Genomic DNA, 13,062 nt, shown 5'->3' with positions numbered 1-13,062 from the left:
TTTCATCTAAAATGTCTATTATTTGATATTACTTATTTATAGAACTGTGTAAAAGCAATATTACATTCATAATCGCACTATTTGTGGCCTCATTTACCATTTTTCGGAGAAATTTGGCAAGAAAAATTTCCACAATTTTCCTTTTTAATAAAAAAAAACAATTAAAATAATTACTGAACTCTTATGGAATTGTTAAATAATAGAATATGAGAGACTTTGGGCTATAAAATGGTACAGCTTATAAAGGATTTACTCAAACATTCAGGCCTAATAATTATATTAAAATAACAAATCACTATTTAATAAAATGCTTTAATAGTATTTTATATATTTTAGAATTTTGTGTGCATCCATTTAAACATTTTATTAATATGTTATTCATAATATAAAAATAAGTTGTTTACGTAATGTTTTATCATAAGAGTTTTATAAATATAATATTGTTTAATACAATATACATTAAAAACCTTCAGCTCTAACTGAATTACAGTAGACTGAACTATTATTTTCGAAATAGGCATTAATAAACGAGCAGTATTATAACCTTACAATTATACTTTCCAAAGTGGTGTATAAATTATATACACTAAAATATAATAATAAAGAGTATATTTTAATAATAGTTTTTAATAATATCAGGACCACTATTTTATACTACTATTTTAATAATTTATAAATTTTAGAATTTTGTGTGTATCCATTTAAACATTTTGTTATTAATACTATGTTATTCATAAAATAAAAATAATTTACGTAATGTTTTATCATAAGAGTTTTTTAATTATAGCTATTTATTATAATTTCTAATATTATGTAATTGTTTATAATATAATCTTCAGCTCTAACTGAATTACAGTAAAATTAACTGTTATTTTCGAAATGGGCATTAATAAATGAGCAGTATTATAACCTTATAAACAACTTTCCACCAAATAACGGAGTGCGTGCGCCTGCGGGTCATAATGTAATCAGATGCCATACTGAGTCTCGTGCTGTGCAGCTGAATGCGTGTCAGTGAGGAGATTAATCGGGCAGACCCAGTGCCATCCATCTCTCGCCCAAAGAAGGCGTGTCGCCTCCCGGATAGTAGCATCATCCAGCGGCTCTTTGTCCGTGTGTGTGTGTGTGTCAGTACCGAGCAGAGCTGCTCGAGTCATGGCGGCAGCGCCCGCGAATCCTCGCACCGGGAGCACTAGAGCGCAGCTGCCGCCCTGTTATTACGAGGGCTACCTGGAGAAAAGAGGAGCGAAAGAGAAGGTAAGCGGACATTATGACATGTCAAACACTTGATCTGATTATATCAATACGCGCAGCGGCGTCTGGTACGCATGGCATATGCCGCACGCGCGCATTGTGTGGATATGGGCGAGGTTTGCATGGATCAGCTGTCTGAATGTTATTTCGTTTGCCAAGTGACCACTCAAATATTGATTGTGCATTTCTATTATAACGTAAATGGATGAATGAGCCGGCGTTTCTCTGTGCCATGTCTTATGAAGCTGTCTGACAGCTCTTTAAATGCCATAACTCATATGTGAGCTCTTATTTTTGTCTTTTGGTGTTTTAAATTCTCTGCTGCTTCTCAGCTGCTCTAGTAGTGGACACGCCTTAATGCAGACCACATGCAGTCCGAAGTGTGTGATTAATATGATCCATCACGTGTTTTAATCATCAGGCATTCATTGATAGACGCGAGAGTGAGATGCATCTCTTGCTGCAGACAGTGGCATCATGTCAATTGATAGATTAGGACTGAATATTGCATGCTTTTGAAAGTCTTAAGTAGTGCATGACTTTTACCAAAGTGCACATTTGCAAATTCTGTTTTCATGTAACTTTGAGACCTTTTGGATTTATTAATCTGGTTAATAAATACTGCAGTTTAGAAATCATTTATACCGACCTTACTGTCAGTGCATAATGCACATTTTATGCACTGACATACTACGCAAAATAAGTGTTTAATTTCATTGACTTTATTTCAGCATTATATCATCCATAAAAATATGCTTTCTAGATATTATTGGACCCATGTAATATCTATTTTGTGGGTTTTTTTTTTTTTGGTGTCACTAAATTATATATATATTTGATCCATAATGCATAAATATTAAGTATATAAACACACACTTTATAAAATGTAATATACAATAATATTTACAAATCAATACAATGTATATACAAATGTTTTATTACTTACTTTTTGTGAGTAATGAATAAAATGTAATCTTCCCTTTAAGTGACCATATTAATTGTTTTATTATATTACATTATATTTTCTATTTTATATGTATTATACTCTTTAGTATGTAAAACTCTTAATATGCAATAGCTATTAAACAATGCAATGTACAGACAAACATTATATTTAGTTCAAAACTAAAGAAAAAATGGTGTTGACTAAGCACCATTTACACAAATGAATCCCAGATTGCATATTCAGGAGGGAATAGTGAGAGGGGTTCAGGTGCACCGTGTGTGATGGGGGTGTGTAGGGGGGTGGGTCTCAGATTTAGGACAGCTGTGCTCCGGGTCAGTGTGTGTGTGTGTGTAAGCTGTGCCCCGGGGAGCCATGAGCTGCCACTGAGATCAGGATTGAGCCAGACAGAGCAGAGAATTACAGACAGAAGAGGCGTAATCTATGCAGAGACGACTACCATTTACTGCACTGGCAGCGCATTAGCATGTCAAAATTATGTGTTAGAGCCCTGAACACACATTTAAGCACCCTGACTTCAGAAAGAGATGATTTATTATCACTTTAATGTCTTTATATACCCCAATAATGTCCAACTATGCAAATTGAGTTATAACATGCATAACTTATATTTACTTAAAGACCAGACATGGGAATTTTGGCTTTTGTTCTCTTTGGATGCAGGTAGCTCGGCGTTTATGGACCTGTTTATGTGGAAACACGCTGTACTTCTTCAACAACCCTAAGGACACAAATGTAAGTGATATATTCAGGGACTGTACAGATGTTTGCCACATACAATCCTCTATCAGGAGCATTAGGATCTAGAAGGACATTCTTCTGCAAATCCCCTTCAAGTCTGAAGTCCATCGTAACCTTATCGACTCATTAAACGCAGTTAGCCATGAGAGAGCAGATGGCAAAGAGGAGTTTTATCAGACTCTACTTAATTGTGTTTTCAGTGTTGATTTTCATTCTGAACCCATGGATATAGCCGTTTCAACCTCTATAACCTCAGCTGTGGATGGATAGGTTTATCTATTAGTAGTAACATGCAAAGTTTGCTGGAAAATCACACTGTGTGGGAGCTTAATATTTACATAGATATTCACGGAATGTGATCACTTATAAAGTGTTTATTCTGGTGTGTTATTCTGAGTTGTGGCTATTCAGTTATTTTTTTTTAATTATTACAAGAATAGTTTACCTCAAAAAAAAAAAAAAAAAAAAAAAAATGTATTATCATTTTACTCACCTTCATGCTGTTCCAAACCTGGATTATCATTCTTCCTGGAAACACAAAATGAGACCTTGGGCAGAATTTCCAAGCTACGGTTTTCCACTGAACAAAAACAAAAATGTGTTTGTTTTTTCTCTCTCATATTTCTATATATTTCTGAATTTTTCCAACCAGAAAAAGTATTAACCATGTGAATTATGGAAATTGGAGATATGGAGAAAAATATTATTTAAATGGTTTATGGAAATTTCCTCCAAAGCACAAGGTCTTATGGTGTAACATATGAAAGCAAAGAAATTAAGACAGCCATAAATATAAGCATTGTAATTTTACTGTGATCTGTATTAATAATAATAATAATAATTGTATTGTTTTTATATTTATATACTCATTTTTTGTACGTTATTATTAATTATTATTTATTAATAGGACTTGTTTTTTCAAAAAAATAAAAAATGAAATGATAGGCATTAGAAATTCTGCCCAAAGCATTTTTGTGTTTCAGAAAAATCAGTCATGATTAGAAAGGCGTTTTGGGGTAGCCTGTTCCTTTAAATGTTGCTCTGCATGTGTTTTCTGATTAGTATGTAGAGAAGTTGGATCTGAGTGGGTTTGTGTCTTTGATCGATGACCCAAGTCGTGATAGGAATCTGGAGGCAGCCAGACTGAACCTCCGCATGAAGGATGGAGAAATCAAACTCACTGTGAGTATCAGATATCTGTCAGTATGCATACATCTCATTCCCCTCATGCCCTTCATCTCAGCCTCACACCCACAGACCATCTGATGTGCTTGGCACACGAAATGGCAAGAGCTTTCTTGAAACAATAAGCTCCAGTTTGTATGCTTGTTCAGTCCAATTGTGCATCTCAACCTTCACTCACTTCTGTATGAGCAAATCCATGTCTTCACAAACTTCTTCAAATGGAATTTACCTTCGACACACTGTAGAGAGTTTCGCTTTCACAGGCCATTATTTTACTCCTGTTTATTCTCACCACATCTGATGCCAGTAGGAACATTTCCAGACAACTCCAGGTCATATTATGGTCAGGTCAAGACTAAACAGTGCAGCCGTTGAATATGCTGTAGACATTGCTCAGGAAACCCTTGGGTTATTCTGCATTCAGAATTAGGGCCGATCGGAGGTCTGCTAGAGAGATTGTATAGATATTTCCTTCACAAAGAGGTACAAAAACACTGTACTATACAATACTTCCCCTTATGAACCCCATAAGCAGCCCTTCCATACCTCGCATCCGTAGCATGCATTTTGATAGGAAAGGATGGGGATTACGAAAAAACGCATGCAAAAATTTCGGACTCAGTCGCAATGACGTTGACTCCGAAATTTTCACATGCGTTTTTCTGTAATCCCCATCCTTTTCTATCTAAATGCATGCTACGGATGCATTTTTTCAGGATTCTTTGTTGAATAGAAAGTTTAAAAGAACAGCATTTATTTGAAATAGGAGTATTTTGTAACATTGTAAGTTCTTTACTGTGGCTTTTGATCAATTTAATACGTCCTTGCTGAATAAAAGCATTGATTGAATCAATAAATGTAAATGGAGATCTAATTGACTGTGAGATACTAAATATCTCTAATGTCATGCAGTAGTGTAAGGAAATATTGCATTGAATTATAGTTATTAGTTATATAATTAACGTCAATGTCTCTCTCTTTCTTCTCAGGCTCCAAATCTGGAGGGGCGTGAGCTGTGGAAAGGTTTTCTCTACTCTGTCGTAGATGTAAGTTCAAACAAATGAGGAAATGCTTTTAACAGAAGTTGACACATTCTTTAGTCTCACAGATGAGTTTATGCTCTGATAATAAAAACTGTGTAAAAGCTTACTTTAATGCTATAATTTTGTTATTGTACCCTAGAAACTCTAGATCAAGTTCTGTATGTCAGTAAACGCTTACAGAGCAATGAAGTCCAGTCAGGCTTATTCTTTATATCATCTTGAATAATGTTGTTCTGTGTTTGTTAATGAGATCTGAGACCTTTGAACTGCAGAGTTTGCGTTTTATGACCATGTTCAAACAATGCAGCAGAGACCTTTGTTTCTTTTGGTTTAGAAAAAATTAGTTCGACTTATGATTTGTTTGAGACTGATATGTTTATCTAGAGAGCAAGGTAGCTGATATTATTTTGATATACACTACTGGTTAAATGTATGGCATCAGTATGATTTTTTTTTTTGGTTAATAAAAGTAAATTCTTTTATTCCACAAGAACACGTTCCATTTTGACAATCAAGACATTTATCTTACAAGAAATTTAAAAATATCTTGGAAAAAAAGAACATATATTGTGTATGTGTGTGTATATATATATATATATATATATATATATATATATATGAAATGTTTCTTCTGCATATTAGAATGATTTCTGAAGGATCATGTGACACTGAAGACTAGAGTAATGATGCTGAAAAATCAGCTTTGCATCACAGGAATGAATTATATGGAAGCAGAATAATGACAATAGTTTTTGAAACAAAGCATGCTGAATTCCACAAATCGAGAAAAAAAAATGCATTGCATTTAACAGTGCTTGCATTTTAATACCTTGTATTTCCAGGGCTTGCATTTTTAGGTCCCTAAATTTAACACATAGTGGTGTGAAAAAGTGTTGGCCCCCTTCCTGATGTTTTTGCATGTTTGTCACACTTTACTATTTCAGATCATCAAACAAATGTAAATATTAATCAAAGATAACACAAGTAAACACAACATGCCGTTTTTGAAGAAAACAAAATCCAAACCCACATGGCTCTGTGTGAAAAAGTGCTTGCCCCCTAAACCTAATAACTGCTTGGGCCACCCTTAGCAGCAACAATTGCAATCAAGCGTTTGAGATAACTTGCAATGAGTCTGTTACAGCGCTGTGGAGGAATTTTGGCCCACTCATCTTGGCAGAATTGTTGTAATTCAGCCACATTGGAGGGTTTTCGAGCATGAACCGCCTTTTTAAGGTCACGCCACAGCATCTCAATAGGATTCAGGTCAGGACTTTGACTAGGCCACTCCAAAGTCTTCATTTTGTTTTTCTTCAGCCATTCAGAGGTGGATTTGCTGGTGTGTTTTGGATCATTGTCCTGCTGCAGAACTCAAGTTCGCTTCAGCTTGAGGTGTTATTGAATATTTTGGAAGTGAATTCTGTAAGGTGAATATGAATTATTGAATATTTAATTATGAAAATGTGTGTGAAATATTTTGAATTGAAATATTCACAGCTTAAAAAAAACAACTATGTTAAATTTCAGGACCTAAAAATGCAAGCCCTGGAAATACAAGGCATTAAAATGCAAGCACTGTTAATTGCAATGCATCTTTTTTTTCGATTTGTGGAATTCAGCATGCTTCGTTTCAAAAACTATTGTCATTATTCTGCTTCCATAAATTACATTTTAAAATGTATTTTAATAGAAAATGGTGGTTTTGAAATTATAATATTTAGCAATAATACTGTTTTTAATGCATTTTTGCAAATAAATGCAGTCTTGGTGAGCATAAGGGACTTTCAGAAACATTCAAAAAATCTTGCTGATGTCAGACAGTTTAGTGTATATCCAAAAATGACTGTTCTGAAAATTGTATGACATTAAATTAGGTATACACACATTTAAATTGTTGTGTACATAATATTTACTTAAATATATCCAAATGACACTGCGGTTGCACCATTTATTGACACTTCTGATGGTAGACTTTGCAATTGACACTAGATAAATTAGTTTTCTCTTTATCAGATACCATTATCAGCTGAATTAAATCAAATATCGATTGTCTTGATATATTGTTCTTTCACACTGTTTTTATAAGCGTTTAATAATTTGATTACTTTATATGGATGCTTTTTGGGACTTGAAATACAATTGAAATGCAATGGAGTGAATGTAAGAAAAGCTTTTTGGGAAAACAGGACGTGGGATTATTTTAGATTATTTACTTGTTTTTTATTTTTTAGACTATTGCAGACTTTGTTAAATCTTATTGTTGATAATATTGTAGATGTTTTTTTTTTTTTTTGATTTCTCAAGAAATTTAATTAACTTTTTTTAATCTATTTTATAATCAAATCAGTTTATATGAATGTTTTTGTTGGACTTTAGACGTGTAGTAAAGTAAATTTCCCGTCCATCATAATACATGAGCAAGTGTTATAAAAACAACATATCACCATCATATCCACTGGCTGGAGTTCAACACCTCCAAAACCCCTCCCACACGCTTCTGATTTTGCTCATGTTTTTATAGATAAAGAGATCAGAGTCCCTGTGCATAAAGCCTCACTGTGGACTGTATATTTAACCGTGCAAATCAGAAAGACACATGCTTTGCGTTTGATTCCAGCTGGCTGTGCCCACGACTCTCACCCTCCTGCCCGGGCAGCTGCACATGCTGAAGGAAGTCGTGGAGAAAGAAAAAATGCGTCGAAAGGCACGTTCCTCTTCCAGAGCGCCCTCGTCCCCCCTCTCGCTCCCGCTGGTGGGGGAAATACCTGCGTGAGTATCTGTTTATGTGAGCGAGTGTGTTTGTGGGAGACATTCTTGAGCCTCTGAGTGTTTATACATAGCTAAAGCATCACTTGTAATCTAATACGAGGAGTAGGGCATTTACTTTTCTAAAGGATTTCTGCCTACTTGATAAAACGCATGAAAAATTTCATGGATTTACTCTGCGTCCTGCACAGCAATAAAAATAATCAATAAAAACAGCCTCTTCCATATAGATGTAATTTCATGTCAATTCGCAGAACTACAAAATGGAGCCAAACTCGAATATATGATATCTTTATTTGGATTTTTTTCGAAGGTGTATGTTTTATGAGGTATATGCGCTGTGGTTGATGTGTTATTTATAACTTCTTATCTATTGACACACTATTTGCTACTGTTATCACGTTTTTTCTTGTTAAAATGACACTCCTTACTAAGGTTTTACTTCTCGTTACTCAATAAAAACAGTGTTCGGCTGGGATTAGGTCATTTTATTTTGTTCTCTTTGTAGATTATCCTAGTCATTTTTAGGCTCTCTTTACCAAAGTCTACTACATGCTTAACTGGTGTGTATAATCTCATTCTTAGTTGATGCTTGAGGCAAATGTTTATGTAGTTGTGCTTCTGTCTGTTATTTGGCAGGTGTTTCAGGCCTGTCTCTCGTACTGAAGCCGAGGTGTTGTTAGAAAGACATCCAGACTGCGGGAACATGCTGCTCAGACCAGGCCGGGATGGAACTTCACTCGCCGTCACAACACGACAAGACCTAAACGGGTAAAAACACGCAAACATCTCTCTCTCTGTGTGATTTATCATTGAGAGCATTCCATTAACTGCCAACAATACACTTTAGCTGTTCTAAAGCCTAGTAAGATGCCTTGCTGTCTACTGTGTACCTAGACAGCTGACTTCTAAAACAGCATCCTAAACCAAATAGAACCTCATTGGTTTCATTGAACCTCATGACTAATTAGACGCTTGTAAAAGATGCCAACTCTGCACACTATATAAAATAATACTCATGAAATGTAGTGCACAGGAGACCAATATAGAGCATAACATTTACAAAGCATGCAAAGATATTAGTGGAAAATAATAATCTTTATTAAATATAATTATAGTTGACTTTTTTTCGTTGTTTGTTTTACTGATCTGGCATCTTTAAATTTCTTCCACTGGGCTTTGTGCAATTCATTCTTAAGACTAATTCACTATGAAATATAAGTTCCCATTGTGACATCATATTGGATTTCACTGTCATAATGGCTTTATGATGACATCATAAAATCCAATCACCGGATTCCAACGTGAACGTATAAATGGACATTGTTACTGAATTTTCCCTGGGTTTATACATTATTATATCATCTTTGGATTTTATGATGTCATAATAAGTCTATTGTGATAATCAGTAGATTTCGAAGTGAACTGGATTTATACTTTCACTGGATTAGTTCACTATGATGTCTTTACTGGATCGGTGCAGTACTACAGTATTATTTTTAAATCAGCTTGTATAATGACATTATTATTTGAATCTTAGTTTAGATTTAAGTAATTTTGTGTGCTTTTGTCTTTTTTTTATTTATTATTATTTAGCTTAATTTCTTTTTATTTTATAGACTGCACAAAAAATGCTTTTCTTAGATTTTTTTTAGTTTAATTTAAAACAAATTAAAATTTAGTTTTTTCTTAGAACAAGCTAAATAATTTGCTAATGGGGGTAAACAAAAGAATCTTATTTCAAACAGAAAACAATCATATTTATCTTACCCCATTGGCAGATTATTTTGCGCGCTTAATTTTGACATGTTTTTTCTGAAAACAAGACGTTCATTTTTACTCGTCTAGAAAATCTTTCTTGATGTAAGAATTTTTCAATATTTTGGCTGGAAACAAGACATAAAATCTAAGTAAGAAAAGCATTTTTTGCAGTGAATTTAGTACAAATTAAACATTTTATTTCTGATAATTGCCAGGGCAATATTTCTGTTTTATTTCTATTTTATTTCAACTAACGGAAAAAAATTGTAATCGTTTAAGATTCAATTGACCGTAACAGTACTGCACTGGATCAGAATAGAGTCATGTTGGTGTCTTTATATATAAACAATCTCTTTTTTTGCTGTTTCAGATCAGTGTTCAGGCATTACAGAGTGACACAGAAGCAGCAGGGTGGTTACATCATCGACGTGGAAAACCCAGTATGTTTCTAAATAAATAGAATCTGCGTGAAAACCCCAACCGTGGGGAAATCTCAGTCCTCCTTTTAATTTTGTCCCTTCCTGCAGATCCCCTGTCCCACACTGCACGACGTTATCAACGCACTGGTGGAGAAGACCGCTGGGACTCTTCAGCCCTTTATACTAGAAGAACCTTATGAGGAGAACATCAGTATGCAAAAAACACGTTCATACACAAATATGCTCACAATCTGTACATCTACATTAAATTTGACTATAAATGAACACAATCTGAATTCAGCATCTAAATGTCCTTTTCCTGTAGCGTTTGTGTCATCCAATGATGAGAATGGAGAGCGAACCTTGCACTGTGCTCCCACTGGACCTCTTTCTCGAGCTCCATCACTGCCACCTAAACAAGGTACCGCACATCTCATGCTCCACAGCTCAACACAACTACATCTGCTGCCATTAGTTTATATCCTGAGAGATAAATGCCAGAAAATATATCAGTATTGCTGCAGCTTCCTATGATAGTGTAGTCTAGTGGTTAAAATGGTACTAGAAAAGAGCTGCTGACTGAAAGGTCGAAGGTTCAAACCCCACAGGTTTTTATGCTTTTTTTTTTTTTTTTTGCACAAATTTGACTTATGAATAGTCTGTTATGCTAGTTTCACTGCTCCGACTAAACAACATGCAGGAACAGTTGCACTTGGATGCTGTTATGACTCTTGTTGCAAAAGTATGAAACAAGTCTCAGTCTGTGTGTTTGAGCAATTTGTGGCTTGTAGGAATTGCATAACACTGAGAAAATGCTGGCGATGTGTGAACATCAGATGTAGGGCTGTACACTGTCAATGTGAACTAGTGAATGCTTTTATCCAGATCAATATACAGTACAGGCTTTGTTCACCCCAGATTCTCTAGACTGACTGACTGAGTTTGTATGTGTGTGTTCAGTAGGTACAGACAGATGGTCGCTGCGGTCACAGACGAGATCTCCCAGTTCCTCACCAAGATCCTTTTCCCCGTCTGGCTCTCCATCCAACTCCATGAGAAGGCTGGTTCTGTCTCCCTCACCGCTCTCTCAGAGTAAGACCCCAGGGCTCCAGCTCCAAAACTCTTTATAAAATTTCACCGTAATTTTAAAATGTAGTAATATTTAATATTACTGTTTTTACAATGTTCTTTATCAAATAAATGCAGCATTGGTAAGCAGAAGACACTTCTTTTGAAAAGCATTTATTAAATTTTACATTTTCACAAACCCCAGACATACTGAAAGTAAAATCAATATTAACAGAACACGAGGGTGAAAATATGACTGTGTATTTAAATATGACTATAAGACTAAGTTTTCTTCCCATCAGGCCTCACAGACGAGCTCAAACAGAAACTGGAGAAGAGACGGACCAGTCAAGAGTGATTTCCTCCTCGTTTCTGCCCACCCTTCGTCGTCTCATTCTTCCAGTGCCTTCCAATAAAGACTGATGTCCTGTTAAACGGACAAGGACTCCCTGTAATCCACATTCTTCCCTCGGTGTGACTTAAACAATGCCACTTTATTTGGCTTTATTAATAACATGAGAGCCGAGGTCCACCAGCTTATCCTGCCTCATAATAATACCGTCACAGAATGATACCGTTTCTGTTGAGATTGAAATTTAAATGGGAAAAATCTCTCTTTTCTACTAATGAGACCTTAACACTCAGGTTTCTATTGTCAAAGCATGAGTCGAGAGGACATTTCCACACATTTAAGAAAGAAGCACATCAAACTTGTCTTAAAATGAAGGACTTGTATTACTGGTTTTAATCAAACACTAACTGTGAACTGGAGAGAAGTGATCTAAATGTTCAGATGATTGTGAATCTGGTATGGTTCAAGGTAGGGTCCAAAGTTAACACTCGCCAAGCGCCAAATGTGCATATAAATTGGGTTGATAAAAAGCAAATACATTTTGCAGACACTTTTATCCAAAGTGACTTTGATTGTATTTTAATCGGTCAGTGCGTTCCCTGGGAATCGAACCCATGACCTTGGCAATGCTCTGCTGTTTGATCCACATGATTGCGAATAAAAACAGTAACTTTATTAGGAACGTGAAATTAATACATGATTTAAATTGAATTGTTGACTCTCACTGCTGAAAGTGACATGCTGTAAAGACAAACCATCTACCAAGCCTGCTATAAAAAGGTTATAAAACCAGCAAGGTTGGCTGGTCGTAGCTGCTCTCCCATCCTGGCTAAACTGGTCACGCTGGTCTCCCAACCTGACCAGCTAAAGAAAAGATTAAAACCCCTCTAAACCAGCTATTACAGGCTGGAAGACTAGCTAAAATGAGCCAACCATCTTAGGCTGGTTTCAGCTGGGGTTTTTTCATGACTGGATCAAATAATTTTAAAGCAGTTCATGACCATTAGGAATTATTTGTGGCCATAAACTGAGAGGTGTGGCAAAAGTTAATTTTTGACCCTGCTTCCTAGTATCTCAGTAGATCTGTTGTGTTTTAAAATTTGTATGATGCTTTTGGACACATTTGCAGGAGAAATGTTTATGAAGCAAGTTTTGCGCTCATAAAAATGGTATTTGAACATAAAGGAGAATTCAGCCTTCTAGAGGTGAGTTTTTCTCAGATTTGTAAGCGTTTAGGTTGAGAGACGGTTGCATTTGTGTTTCTGGTCGACCAGCTGTCATTTATCAGTTTTATGAACATGCATGGTGCTACTGTGACTTTGTAGGTATGTCTTCATGTGATGTAAAAATAATTTCTTGTTATTTATAACTGTGATATTTATGGGAATTAAAGGGAAAATTTTGTAGAATTCACCCGGTTTTCTAGTTTTATTGTTGTGAACTGAGTGTTTGTCTTGTTTTCATGCTAACAGCTCATCGCTGCCATTTTGCGACTGAAAACGTAACTAA

General features: G+C 35.4%; 1 protein-coding gene across 1 annotated transcript; it reads left to right on the top strand.

Annotated features, from left to right (window-relative positions):
- The first annotated feature begins 1,107 nt into the window (after positions 1-1,107).
- LOC306881426 (signal-transducing adaptor protein 2-like) lies at positions 1,108-12,965 on the top strand. The gene is made up of 11 exons (XM_079435526.1): positions 1,108-1,257; positions 2,882-2,953; positions 4,022-4,141; positions 5,134-5,190; positions 7,805-7,956; positions 8,593-8,724; positions 10,085-10,154; positions 10,242-10,344; positions 10,459-10,554; positions 11,094-11,225; positions 11,504-12,965. The coding sequence occupies exons 1-11, from the start codon at positions 1,156-1,158 to the stop codon at positions 11,557-11,559; spliced, it is 1,092 nt and encodes a 363-aa protein (XP_079291652.1). The 5' UTR covers positions 1,108-1,155; the 3' UTR covers positions 11,560-12,965.
- The last annotated feature ends 97 nt before the right edge of the window (positions 12,966-13,062 follow it).

This window comes from Barbus barbus, assembly GCF_936440315.1.
Source record: "Barbus barbus genome assembly, chromosome: 15".
Classification (NCBI taxonomy): Eukaryota; Metazoa; Chordata; class Actinopteri; order Cypriniformes; family Cyprinidae; genus Barbus; species Barbus barbus.
This window is presented reverse-complemented; position numbering and strand designations above follow the sequence as displayed.